The sequence below is a fragment of the Schistocerca cancellata genome, chromosome 7 (assembly GCF_023864275.1).
Source record: "Schistocerca cancellata isolate TAMUIC-IGC-003103 chromosome 7, iqSchCanc2.1, whole genome shotgun sequence".
Classification (NCBI taxonomy): domain Eukaryota; kingdom Metazoa; phylum Arthropoda; class Insecta; order Orthoptera; family Acrididae; genus Schistocerca; species Schistocerca cancellata.
In genome coordinates this window covers 263,621,258-263,634,344 of record NC_064632.1, presented here as the reverse complement: position 1 = coordinate 263,634,344, position 13,087 = coordinate 263,621,258, and the positions used below count along the sequence as shown (strand labels likewise).

The 13,087-nt window shown below is 38.3% G+C and overlaps 1 protein-coding gene across 1 annotated transcript in view; it reads right to left on the bottom strand.

Annotated features, from left to right (window-relative positions):
• LOC126092164 (transmembrane protein 87A) overlaps positions 1–13,087 on the bottom strand; it is an 82,450-nt gene that overhangs the window by 40,240 nt on the left and 29,123 nt on the right. Inside the window, exons 8-10 of the mRNA XM_049907638.1 lie at positions 8,335–8,483; positions 3,193–3,411; positions 1,191–1,311 (exon numbers count right to left, since the gene is read on the bottom strand). Of these exons, the coding sequence (XP_049763595.1) occupies positions 1,191–1,311; positions 3,193–3,411; positions 8,335–8,483 (489 nt within the window). The remainder of the gene's footprint in view (positions 1–1,190; positions 1,312–3,192; positions 3,412–8,334; positions 8,484–13,087) is intronic.

Genomic DNA, 13,087 nt, shown 5'->3' with positions numbered 1-13,087 from the left:
CACTTTGCACATCATCCTGTCAAAATGCCACCTCCCTCCCATCATTCTCCTCTAGCTCTCAGTTCTGTCAACGATACCTTTTCACTCCTTATTTTCTACTTCCACCTGTCTTTCCCTCTAATATTCCTCCACACATCTCCCCATGCCTGCCTCCTTCCTTGCCAATATTACTGCTTCTTAGCGTGTTTCCGAGCACACTGTTGAACTTGGAACTCCACAGTAGACCAGCGCTGTGTGTTCACACGATGACCCAAAACATCGTCAATTACAATTGCAGCAGTCACGGGACCATTGGGATTCGATCGTCTCTCAATGGAAACAGGTCGGCTCTTCGGGTGAATCACATTTTTGCTACACTAGGTCGACAGTTGTCTCCACAAACACCATCACTGACGTGAACAGCAGCTCAAAACATGTTGCACTCTATGGTCGCAGGCTGGTGGGAGCAGTATTATGCTATGGGAGACATTCTCCTGTTTTTGCATGAGACCAGTGGTAGTAATCCTAGACACGCTGACAACTGCGAACCACCTGCATCCTCTCATGCTTGATGGTGATGTCATCGTTCAGCAATATCACTGTCCGTGTCTCAGAGCCAGAACCATGCTACAGTGGTTTGAGGAGCATTACAGTAAACTCAAGTTGATGTCTCAGCAACCAAATTAGTCTGATGTAAATCCTATGGAATCCACCTGGGATGCTATCAAATATTGTTTCCACATAAATCAGCAGCCCATTATTTTCGCGAATTACATGATCCGTGCCTAGATACCTAACGCTACATCTGCACTAATCTACCAACGAATTGTCGGCTCCCTTATATGCAGAATCAGTGATGCATTTCGTTCCACAGAAAGACAAATGAGCTATTAACCAGGTGGTCACTATGTCTTGGTTCATGAATGGGTATTTCAACATTAAAGTTGCTATCAAAAGCCAAAGTAATTAATAATATCTCATAGACAGCTGTCTGGGCCAGTATCAAGAATTAACAGGATTTAAAAAAGGATGTAAGGAATCTGATGGCTGTGGTACACATCCAAAAGAAAACACCTACATGTAAGTATCTTTGGTGATGCATTAGGTTTCTAAGTTACCGAGGGCCAAAGTTATTCATTATATAACATATAGTTATTTCTACATCATAAGTCACCAATATCACAAATCAGCTCAAAAACCTAACTACTTACCGTTAAGCAGTTTGTGAATCTGTGGTATTTTATTGAATACAGCATGAATATTACAGAAGCACCCACAGCAAATATAAGTGTGTTGGTGAAATGGTGGTATAACGAAAGCTTCACCAAATTCCTGTGAAGAGCAAATATGAAAATTAGATGTAAGTAGCAATGGCGACAAATCTAAACACATTTTAGGTCAGTCATTATTCATCACTTCAAGGAAAATATTCTTACATATTTCACAATTTATCAAGGACACATTATTTCACTTTTTGACTAGTTTGCACTACAATTTAAGGTTCTTGGCCACAGTCTAAAGTTAGTGAATCATTTTCTTTGTTTTAATGATTTATACCTAAAAATAAACAAGAGAAGAAAAGTAAAAGCTACTTCAAAAGGAAATTCACCACAAAGCACAGTACCTGAACATATTACAATGATGAGTAACAATCAAAGTTGAAAAACAGAAGCTAGTTTTGTACAATGGTGGCGTGTAGGCTTTTTATAATACATTGACACATGGGAAGTAACTTGCGAGAAATTTTACAAAATTAATAGTAAAGAAGTAAACATAAAGAATTCAAAGATAATTCCCACAAACTTACACTCTGCTCTGATTTTACACGTGTACAATTTTTCATGATAGTTCAACAGGAAATAATGGTCTTATGCTGCAGTGGACTATTATTTATCATCTAGTTTCCATGCAAGATGCTTCCACTACATAAAAAAGACAGTGCAGTGAGCCTTAAAAAGAAGTTATGCCTCCTCCTCCAGAGTCCACACCTTTGTTTTTCCCCCCTTTTGCTGCATCAAATAAACATGATTCATTTTCGGTGGTGGGTAACACTTGTAAATTTCTTATGTCTTTCAGCGTCTTCGTAGTACCAGTTGCATACTGTTTAATCGTCTTTTGTTGTGGCATGATTTACACACTTTTTTACTCCTGTTTATTGAAACAGTGGAATTAAAAGAAACAAAAATATTAACCTTCAGATTCTAATTGTAATCCGTCTTCCTGGGTCTACTATTTATGAGCAAAAACATCAAGTCATACAGACAATGCAGTGATATAAATAAAATAGAAAGAAACGTTCCACATGGGAAAAATATATTAAAAACAAAGATTCCATGACTTACTAAACAGGAAAGCGCTGGTAGATAGACAATAATAATAATAATAATAATAATAAAATTAATAATAATTGTGTGTGTGTGTGTGTGTGTGTGTGTGTGTGTGTGTGTGTGTGTGTGTGTAGGTGGGTAGGTGGGTAGGTGGGTAGGTGCGCGCGCGCGAGTGTATACCTGTCCTTTTTTCCCCCCTAAGGTAAGTCTTTCCGCTCCCGGGATTGGAATGACTCCTTACCCTCTCCCTTAAAACCCACATCCTTTCGTCTTTCTCTCTCCTTCCCTCTTTCCTGATGAAGCAACGGTTTGTTGCGAAAGCTTGAATTTTGTGTGTATGTTTGTGTTTGTTTGTGTGTCTATCGACCTGCCAGCGCTTTTGTTTGGTAAGTCTCATCATCTTTCTTTTTAGATATATTTTTCCCACGTGGAATGTTTCCCTCTATTATATTCTATATTTTTCACATTATACTTTCTGACATGCTCCCCACCCACAAGAATCATCTCATTTTTGAGTCTGTAGAGGGAAAACTAAAGCTAATCTAATCTACTTTGTGGGACAGAAAACAAGACATGTTGGATCCAACAGTGCCCTGTAAAGGACAGTTAAGTTTTGTATTAGCTTCACTAATAACAGAACAATGATGACACACTATTCACTTTTAATTTTCCTTCATTATACCTAAAACATGAAGCATCTGACTATTAGTAAACTGACTTTCTTATTGAGGTTATCAGGACAAACCTTTTCATATATTACACAACACAAAGTATGACTGAAGCATCAACAAAAACTGCAGTGTGTAACAGTTTTATAATCAGTTTTGTATAAGTAATCTCATAATTCAATAATGTCAGCAAATCATAAAGCAGAAACTCAGCTTACCTACGAAGTCTCAAAGTTCTAGTTGTTTGAACAAGACTAGTAAATATCCACCAACAAATGATAGAGTCGAGAACAGCAAGTGGAATGCCAGATATAAGAACTTGATTGCTGCGGTCATTCTTCTGGTGCATAACACGGAGGTAGCTTTCTATTGATGCTAATACAAAATATAGAAGTCCAGTCCCCACAACACGGTGCAGCATTGGGCCAAGCCGTGGCCTGAAAACAGAGACAGACATTGAAATTAAATCTACACTTTGAAACAACATATCACGCAAAGATATATGGACTCGTAAGTACCAGCCCTCCTATCAACTGTGACAAGCAGCTATGGAAGAGCAGACCAAAAAGGATCTGAAGGATTACTCTTGGACTTGTTAAACCTAGGAAGGTAAGCTAAGAAATGAAGGCACAATAGGAGAAAACAAATTGTGTAGGAAAGATACAGCAGCTGAATAAAATATCTTGCTGCCCACCTGACCTTAATTTACGTTAATTTCTTCCGTCTCAGCTTTTCTTCGCTGTAACTACTCTTTGGCTTCACTCTGTTTTAGTTTTCTACATCTTTCATTGTCTTTCCCATCTATTTTTCACCACCCGCCCCCTCCCACCTCTGTTATGTACAACGCACTTAACTTCTCACTCTTATTAACTTGTGCACGAAGTTTTAGTAGTAATATCTGTCTTGCATATTACCCTGTCTTCCACCTTTAAGCTATCATGATTTTAAATCTCATCACATGCAGTCCCCAACAATCAGTCTTTCCTTTTCATCCCATGTTTAAGCCTCCCCTGACCCGCAGTTCTGGGTGACTTTCCCAAAATCTACACCTTTTCCTAGACCTCTTCAGTCCTTTTCCTTCACCCTTCTTCCTTCCCCTTCAACCCTTCTGCCTGAAGAAGGAACCACTGGCTCCGAAAGCTTGCCTATCACAACAGTGTTTTGTGTGTATGTTCTGCTGTCGCTTGGTGAGTAGATTTTTTTATCTATCCAATCAAATAAAAAAATTATCCAGGTACAACAACAAAATGGAAAGGATAGATTGCTACTTACCACATGGAGGAGCCACTGGGTCACTGACTGAAGTTAGAAGTTAAACACACACACACACACACACACACACACACACACACACACACACACGTGGTCTGAGTTGAGGCACGAGTTGTGCTTCTTCTGTGAGTTTTCTATGTTCTATCCTTTTCCTACTGTTGTTATTCCATCCTGGACTTTCCATTGTTCAAACCATCCACATATGTATTTTTAGAACAAGGCAAACATCTTGAGAGGAATATTGGCTGAATTTTTTGTTTCCCATCCCAGAAGGTAGCAAGCAATATCACAACTGAATTTAACACTAATTTTCATGGATACCTAATGACCATGAACCTGGCTCAATTATAGAAAATATTATCCTTCCATGTTAAAATAGTTGTGGTGCATGGCTGAAGACTCTTACAATAACAAAGAGGAGGAAAGGCTGTGAATGATGAAATATTCCTTCATATCTGTGACAAGTGGACCTTGGTTAACAGACTATTTTCCTATATTAAAAATATGATTCAGATTGTTGTTATTCTGATTGATTATAACATTTAAATAGCATTTACAGCCAATTTTCTCACAAAATATCTGTCATTTTTCAATAATTAAAGCTTAAAAATCATTAAATATCAAGATCTGGTCACGTGATTGAAATGCTCTGTTATTGGTTGATGCTCTGGTGACATCACAGACTAGGAGTATGATGAAGCTATATGTGTGTTGTAAGAGCATTAGCCGAAGTTATGAGGTGTTTAGTACTTCTTCTGCAAATAGTTAGCTGCTTAGTGATGGAAAATGCAATTACAACTTTCAAGTAACAATAGAAAGGGATTTTGTGAATACTGATAGGGGAAGCCTTGGGAAAGTTTATGTGGTTGTGCTCCACCCATTTAGAGCAGTGACATGTGCCACGAAGGACAATCTTCTACCTGCTCGCTGCAACATCATTAAACTTGCTCACAACTGAGGAATTGTGGAACTTTTGCAAATGAGTCCACATATTAAATTGTTGACTGTCAGTCATGAGCTATGACCCAAAGCACAATAAAATTATTCTTGGCAAAGCTTAGTGCTGATTTCCTAAGTGGAAGACAGTGATTCTACATCCATTGGCTGTTACGTGGCACAGCAGATACAGCATTGGACTGCAGATGAAGATGTCACATGTTCAAATCCCAGAAGGGTCATGTATTTTAAAAGTTTTACATGAAATACAAAAATAGCATTAGCAAGAACCGATTGTAGCAGTTGTTTCGACTGTGGGACATGTTATATATAGCTTCACATTAGTCTCAGTCTGAGAAATGGACAACAGAGGAGAAACTCATTACCTTTGATATGCCCACAGTAAAACAAGGAGTAGGATGATGAGTTTATACAGAGAGATATAAGGTGTGTACAACAGTCACGTGACACAAGTGTAAGGGCTGTAATGTTTGTGAGTGTACACTAACATTACCATCTGAAGCAGACTTACTTCATCTTCATGTAAGATGATGAAATCACAGTAAGTTAATATTAACTTCAAAGGGGAACACATTTTTAATTAAGTTGGTGAACTTGTATGTCAACATTGTGGCAATTTGTCGGTCCAATTCCAACCACATTTCACGCATCTTCTCATTCTCTGGAACACTCAAAAACAACTTTTCAAGAGTTCTTATAGATGTATTTGTACAATATGGTACTACACATCATTTGTAACCCATTTTCCGATATGTAAATTCCAGAAGAAGACATAACTGTGAATTAGTGTTACGATAGCAGGAGTGGTCAGCAAGCCAGTGATGTCACATGACTCGAATGGAGTGTTTTAGTGCGGTTGCAACTTTTTTGAATTTCAATTTCGTTTTTATAAAAGAATACTGACACTCAAGTGAAGAAAAAGAAAAAACATGTCAGGAAAACAAAATGACATAATTAATCATTAAGACAATTTCCAGAAGACCGTCAAATACCTTATGGTGAAAATTTTATGGCTGTATAAACAGGTTGAAAGATCCATTATTGTTCAGTTACATAATTAGTTGTGAATCACTGGACACAACAATAAAATATTTAGGAATATGCATCTGGAGTGCTTGAAATGAAATAACCACATAAAACTAGTTGTAAGAAAATGAGTTGTCAGACAGCCAGTCATCCAACGGACCCGAATGCCTTGTCATATTGAGTTCAACTTTACCTGGACTCTGGAGATGCTAAAGTGGCCCATCCACAAGATATGCAAAAGTAGCATTGCGATCGTGCCTAGAGGATCATGTGACATCGACTAGCTGCACTGTCATGCTCTGCCATCTGGCATCATTTGGATGCAGTATGGAGGGGCACGGTGTCAGCAAACTGCTCTCAGTTGTACAGACACTGGAGCCACTACACTTCATTCAAGTAGCTCCGGAATTGACTGCATGATGCTGAGCATACCCCTTTTCAGTCCTCCCACCAGAAAAAAATCTGTCAATAATGGGAACCGCACTTGGGTTCTCTGCATGGCAGCCATGTGCACTGCCTACTTGGCTATGGAGCAGACATTCCACAGGACATGTCATGTAAAATCATTCGATAATTTGCAATTAGATTGAAGTTGTCATCCATAAATTTGTAGCCGAAGTTGGTAAACATTTGACCACAGTAAACACTATTACATGGAAACTGTAGATGAAGTTCAAACTGGCTGCAGTCCACACAAATTTACTATGTACAAATCAATTGTTTTCACTATTTGAAATAACTAGTCTATTAAGAAGCCACAAGAATACACAGCTGAGGTGATGGCATGCTGACATACAAAATATGGACTTATCCACACAAAAATAGTACCTCTCAGGCAATCCAAAATGACCTGACCATTCAGATTTACATTTTTTATTAATCAATATTAGTTTACTAAAATGAGTTTCATGTAAATAGAGATGCATTGAACACTGAAACATTTAAGCAGTTGTGTGTGTAACTCACAATAGATTGTAGAAAATATGAGCTTCCCTTTCCTGAAATTCACGATAATCCTGCCTTTTGTGATAGGCACAGAAGAGACAGCATAATATCACTCTGGAATAAACTGAGAACAAGTATTCAAGTTATGGAAAATAAAATATTTTTTAACCAAACCTATACAAGCTATAGAAAAATGATCCTTTGGTTATACTAGCAGATACCTCTAATTTTTGTGTATCCCTAACTATGCCATTGTTTTACATTTTTATTATATGGTCTGCTAAGATAATACTGAAATAGGTTTCCTCGCTGATTTCCATCACATACACACATAAGTCATCAGTTATATTTATCTGCATACCCCACGCTAACTTTGAACATTCTGCTTGTCATTTGCCCCCCAATCCAATTTAGTCTGTTAAAAGTGGACATCATAGTATACAGTGAAGAGGGAGCCACAGATGCAATCACAACAGCATTTTTGGCGATGATGAATAGACCTGATGGCTCGGTCACCAAAAGGTTTCTGCATATATTCTTGACAATCCTGGTCCTTACAACTGGCTGTTTACTACGACTATTCAGTAATACAGAACATAGCACTTTGTGAAGGAAATACTTGGTGATTTTGACTCAATTTAAATATCATTTGTGGCTTTTTTCATTTGTGACGAACTTGAGTTTTCACAATATCATTTGTTATATTAAATTTTATAATGGTTATCCACTTCATACTCTTGTGCATCACTCGAGGAAAGAGTTTATAGCTGACTTTCCTTTTCTTATATGTAACTATTTTCTAAGGTGTTTTCAATCAATAGACATGTAAACTGGTAAGTAGTAATTGCACAAGTAGTTACCTGTATCAAAAGGAGAAGCCACCTGCGAAAACTATAAAACTGCAAGAAGACAACTGGCATGTACTTACTTTCACATGGTGAATTTTCTGTACTACCACTGAACGTACTTACCTGAAGAAATAAAAAGTATTCCTAGCTTTTGGAATTGTTTGTTACTTCTTTAAGGAGGAAATAATCATTCCAAAAACTTGAAATCTGGGAATATTTTTTTTCTCTTTGTAACAGTGTATCTCAACAATATCAAGATGAGTTGTTATGCATTAGTGTCATAATAACAACATAGAATCATCCAAGACTTACTTGACAATGCCAAAACCTAAACTGACAATGATGACCAACATGCGTGCCAACATTCGTTTTGCACAAGAAACCAGCTCAGCCATCAAAACAGCACCCTTTACAGACTGCCCCGTTGAATTTATGCTTTGATATTCTGCATAGAATGTGGCCTGCAGAAATAAAAAGACAGGTCAGTCAGTCAATAATTCACAACAGTGTACAAAAACAAAGAACTATTCTAAAGAAAGATTCAAACTTATCACAACTCCTTAAAAACACTTGAGATTTGTTAGAAACATTTATAGCTTAATTTCATGCATTATGTATAAAATAACTGTGGAAATTCAAACAAAATTATTTGTAGAAAGGTGGCAATGAGACCAAGGGTGAGTACAGCACGATGCCAACTAAAATTTACTAATAAAGAAAAAACCACAACACATGCAATCATATAAAAAGCATGAAGTCATCAGCCTTTTTTGATTACTGAGGAATCTACATCTACACACCTACTCCACAAGCCACAGTACGGTGCCTGACAGAGGGGTACTTTACACCACTACTAGTCATTTCCTTTCCTGTTCCACTTGCAAACAGAGTGAGGGAAAAACTACTTCCTATATGCCTCTGTACCTAATCTCACATACCTTACCTTCATGATCCTTACGCAAAATGTATGTTGGTGGCAGCAGAATTGTTCTGCAGTCAGATTCATATGGCAGTTATCTAAATTTTCTTAACAGTGTTCCTCGAAAAGAACGTTGTCCCCCATGGATTCCCATTTGATTTCCCAAAGCATCTCCATAATACCTGCACGTTGTTTGAACCTACTGATAACAAATCTACAGCTCGCCTCTGAATTGCTTTGAAGTCTTCTTTTGATCTGACCTGGTACTTATACCAAACACTCGAGCAGTACTCAAGAATAGGTTGGACTAGTGTCCTATATGCAGTTACCTTTGCAGATGAACAAAGTTTCCCAAAATTCTCCCAATAAACCAATGTTAACCATTCACCTTCCCTACCACAATCCTCACATGCTTGTTCCATTTGGTATCACTTTGCAATGTTCCACTCAGATATTTAAACAATGTGACTTTGTCAATAGTGCACTACTAAGCTGTATTTAAACTTCGGGGTACGTTTTCCTACTCATCTGCATTAACTTGCATTTTTCTACATTTAGTGCTAGCTGCTCCATTTATCATACCAACTAGTAATTTTTTCTCACTTGTCTTGTATCCTTCTACAGTCACTCTACTTTGCTACCTTCCCATATACCACAGCACATCAGCAAACAACCGCAGATTGCTGCCACCTTGTACGCCAGATCATTTACATATATAGAAGATAACAGTGGTCCTATTACACATCCCTGAGGGATATTTGATGATACCCTTGTCTCTGACAAACATTCGCCGTTGAGGACAACATACTGGGTTCTATTACTCAGGTAATTTTCGAGCCATTCACATATTTGGGAACCTATTCCATACGTTCATAACTTCGTTACCAGCCTGCATTGGGACACCATAAAAATGCTTTTCAGCTTTCATTTTACTATCTTCAACTGCAACACCAGACTGGTCAACAAGTGACTGGATGGAAACCTTAGACCCACTTAGTGATTTGACATAGGGTCAGGATTTGCTTGGGTTTTTGGCCAGATCTTTTACTGAGGCATGACAATGGTAGTAGTTGTATGTTTGAGGCATACAGCATTTCATAGACACATCTCTACTAACCTCAGCCTGTCATCATTGTCATGTTTTCCTTTAAACCAATATTGTAACAGCCTTTGCTTCCTTAGCATTTTCCCAATTTCATTGTTAAACCACAGTGAGTTTTCTTTATCCTTAATTCATTTACTAGGCACATAGTTCTCCGCGCAATGATTTACAACCTGTTACAACTTTGCCTATAATTCCCCTGTGACCATCTTACTTGAAATAAGTGATGTCAATCCCTTGTCTAAGTGAGATGCTAACAACTGCTTATCTGCTTTTTCTAGCAGAAACACTCTCCTAGCCTTCTTGACTGATTTATTAACTTTCGTAACAATAGTTGCTATAATGACATCATGATCACTAATCCCTGCCTCTATACTGGCATTGTGGATAAGGTCCAGTCTGTTTGTAGCTACTAGGTCTAAGATATTTGCATTGCCTATGGTGTGCCAAACTATCTGCTAAAGAGTGTTTTCAGAAAATGTGCTCAAAAGAACTTCACAAGACTGACTGTATCACCGCAATGAATCCATAGACACCCTTGTCTATATTCAGTAGGTTGAAGTTGCCTCCAACTATGACGACGGGAGTGGGAGTGGGGGGTGGGAGAAGGTGGGGGAGGATCCAACACTAAGGAGGAGTTGAGCAACATAAAAGAAAGTTGGTAGACATCTTTCTGCATCTTAAGGAAGAGGAGATTAGTGTTTAATGTCCTGCTAACAACGAGGTCTTTAGGTCATTAAAGATGGAGCACAAGTTCGGATTAGGAAAGGAAATCAGCTGTGCCCTTTCTAAGTAGCTGTCCTGGCATTTGCCAGAAGCAATTTACGAAAATCACAGAAAATCTGCGCCATCTCGCTCGGTCTACATCTGAAAGATGATGTCTATTTGAATCTCACACCAGGCATATAAGAGTGGCACTAGTTGTGCCATTATGAGGATGCAAATCAGGTTTGCTTTAAATGCATGCTCTAATGGTTGTGAGCATTAGTTACCTTTGAGGTTGGACATGGTGAGTTGATGTTAGTCAAGAATGCCTTTAAGGTGACAGACAGCATAATCAACACTTCACCAAGTGAGTTTGAACAAGGTCATGTAATAGGGCTATAAGAAGCTGGATGTTCCTTCTGCGATATTACAGAAGGACGTGACAGGAACATAGCCACAGTACATGATTGCTGGCAGTGGTGGTCTAGAGATTGTACAGTCTTGAGAAGACCACGCTCTGGATGATCATGTAACACTACTGAAAGGGAAGACCCTTGTGTTCAGTGCATGGCTCTCGTGCATCATACTGCATCTGCAGCAGCAATTTGTGCAGCAGTTGGCACCACTGTGACACAATAAACTGTTACAAGTCAGTTACTTTAAGGACAGCTCTGAGCCAGACACCCTGTAGTGTGCATTCCAGCGACTCCAAACCACCGCCATTTGCAGCTTCAGTAGTGTCAAGTGAGAACTCACTAGAGGGCAGGGTGGAGGTGTAATGTGTTTTGGTCAGGAGGCAGCCATCTGAGGGCTAGACACACTGGATCTGCACCTGCAGATACAGTCTGGGGTGCAACTTCGTATTACAGCAAGAGTTCTCTCGTAGTTGTCACACGCACCCTGACTGCAAAATTGCACATCAATCTGCTGATTCAATCTGTTGTGTTACCAGTTGTGAACAGCATTTCAGGGGAGTTTTCCAACAGGATAACTCTCACCTAAATACTATTGTGTCTTGGCCTGCTTGATCACCAGATTTGTCTCTAATCAAGCACATATGGGACATCATCGTCCGACAACTCTGGCGTCATCCACAAACAGCACTGACCATCCCTGTATTGACCAAACAAGTGCAACAGGCACCTGTACAGCACAACACATGCACGTTTGCATAGCTGCACTTGACATTCTGGCAGTTACACTAGTTATTAATGTACCAGCATTTCGCACCTGCAATGTTAATCACTTAGATATGTTACCTAGACAAATGTATTCCCAATGTTTCATTACTACACATTAATTATTTTTTGGTGTTACACACGACCAGGTAACATCAGTGTCACATTCAACTTCGACGTCAATAGTGACAATATTTTTGTCAACAGCAATGAACACTCCCCCTCCTATGGCATCTAATCAACTCTTGGCATTTTCCTGGGCCACCAGGATTCCACAACACACTAAGCAACATAAATCAAAACCTTAAAGTAGTAGTAAGAGCACCTATGGCTAGTTCCTTGAACAAAAGCATTACTATGGCTATTATCACTGTTATGGATACAAAAGTACTTCATGTACCTAGGTGAATACTCACAACGAGAGTAAAAAAAATTATTGGTAGGTTTATCACACACGCTATACAGCCCATAGCTAATGCCTTCCAATGGTCACACGTTTGAGATTCTCTAGGCAAGTAATCTTACTAAATCTGTCAAATTTTCATGACTCTATTAACAACTTATGGTGGTGGACTAAAGTTTCAATAGTCACTATTAGTAGTAATAACCACTGGCACTTCAGTTCATTAAGGATACAGGGTATTTCTCTCGCTCAATATTATGTAAAAATCAACACCCATTTCTTTCAGGCACTGTTTCTAATGTATAGGTTTTACAGATTTTTTGGTTGACATCAGGTAATGCAGCACACTTTCTATACAAATTGGAAGTATTCTGAATATTTCTGAACCTGCTTCAGGTTATTAAAAAAAAGTACAAAGACACTGACAATTTTTTCCCCAAATGCTTCCTCAAATTGAGACCCCATTTAATCCAATGTTATACATTTGAAGGTGTCCAAATTTTTACTAGATATGCATGAAATGATGGCTGAGGTACTAACTTATTTAATGCCACCTATTATGTATATTACTAGGATAAAAAATATGACATCTTACATTTTAATTTTTATAATTTTTTCCTAATAAAAATGTTATTTTTTCTATAATTTAGTTGATTCTGCAATAATGCTTAAGTCTACTGCATAAATATGGACTATTGCAAGTTACAGAAAAAATTAGAGAAATGCTTTATAAACTTTAGGAAATATTGGTACCTGAA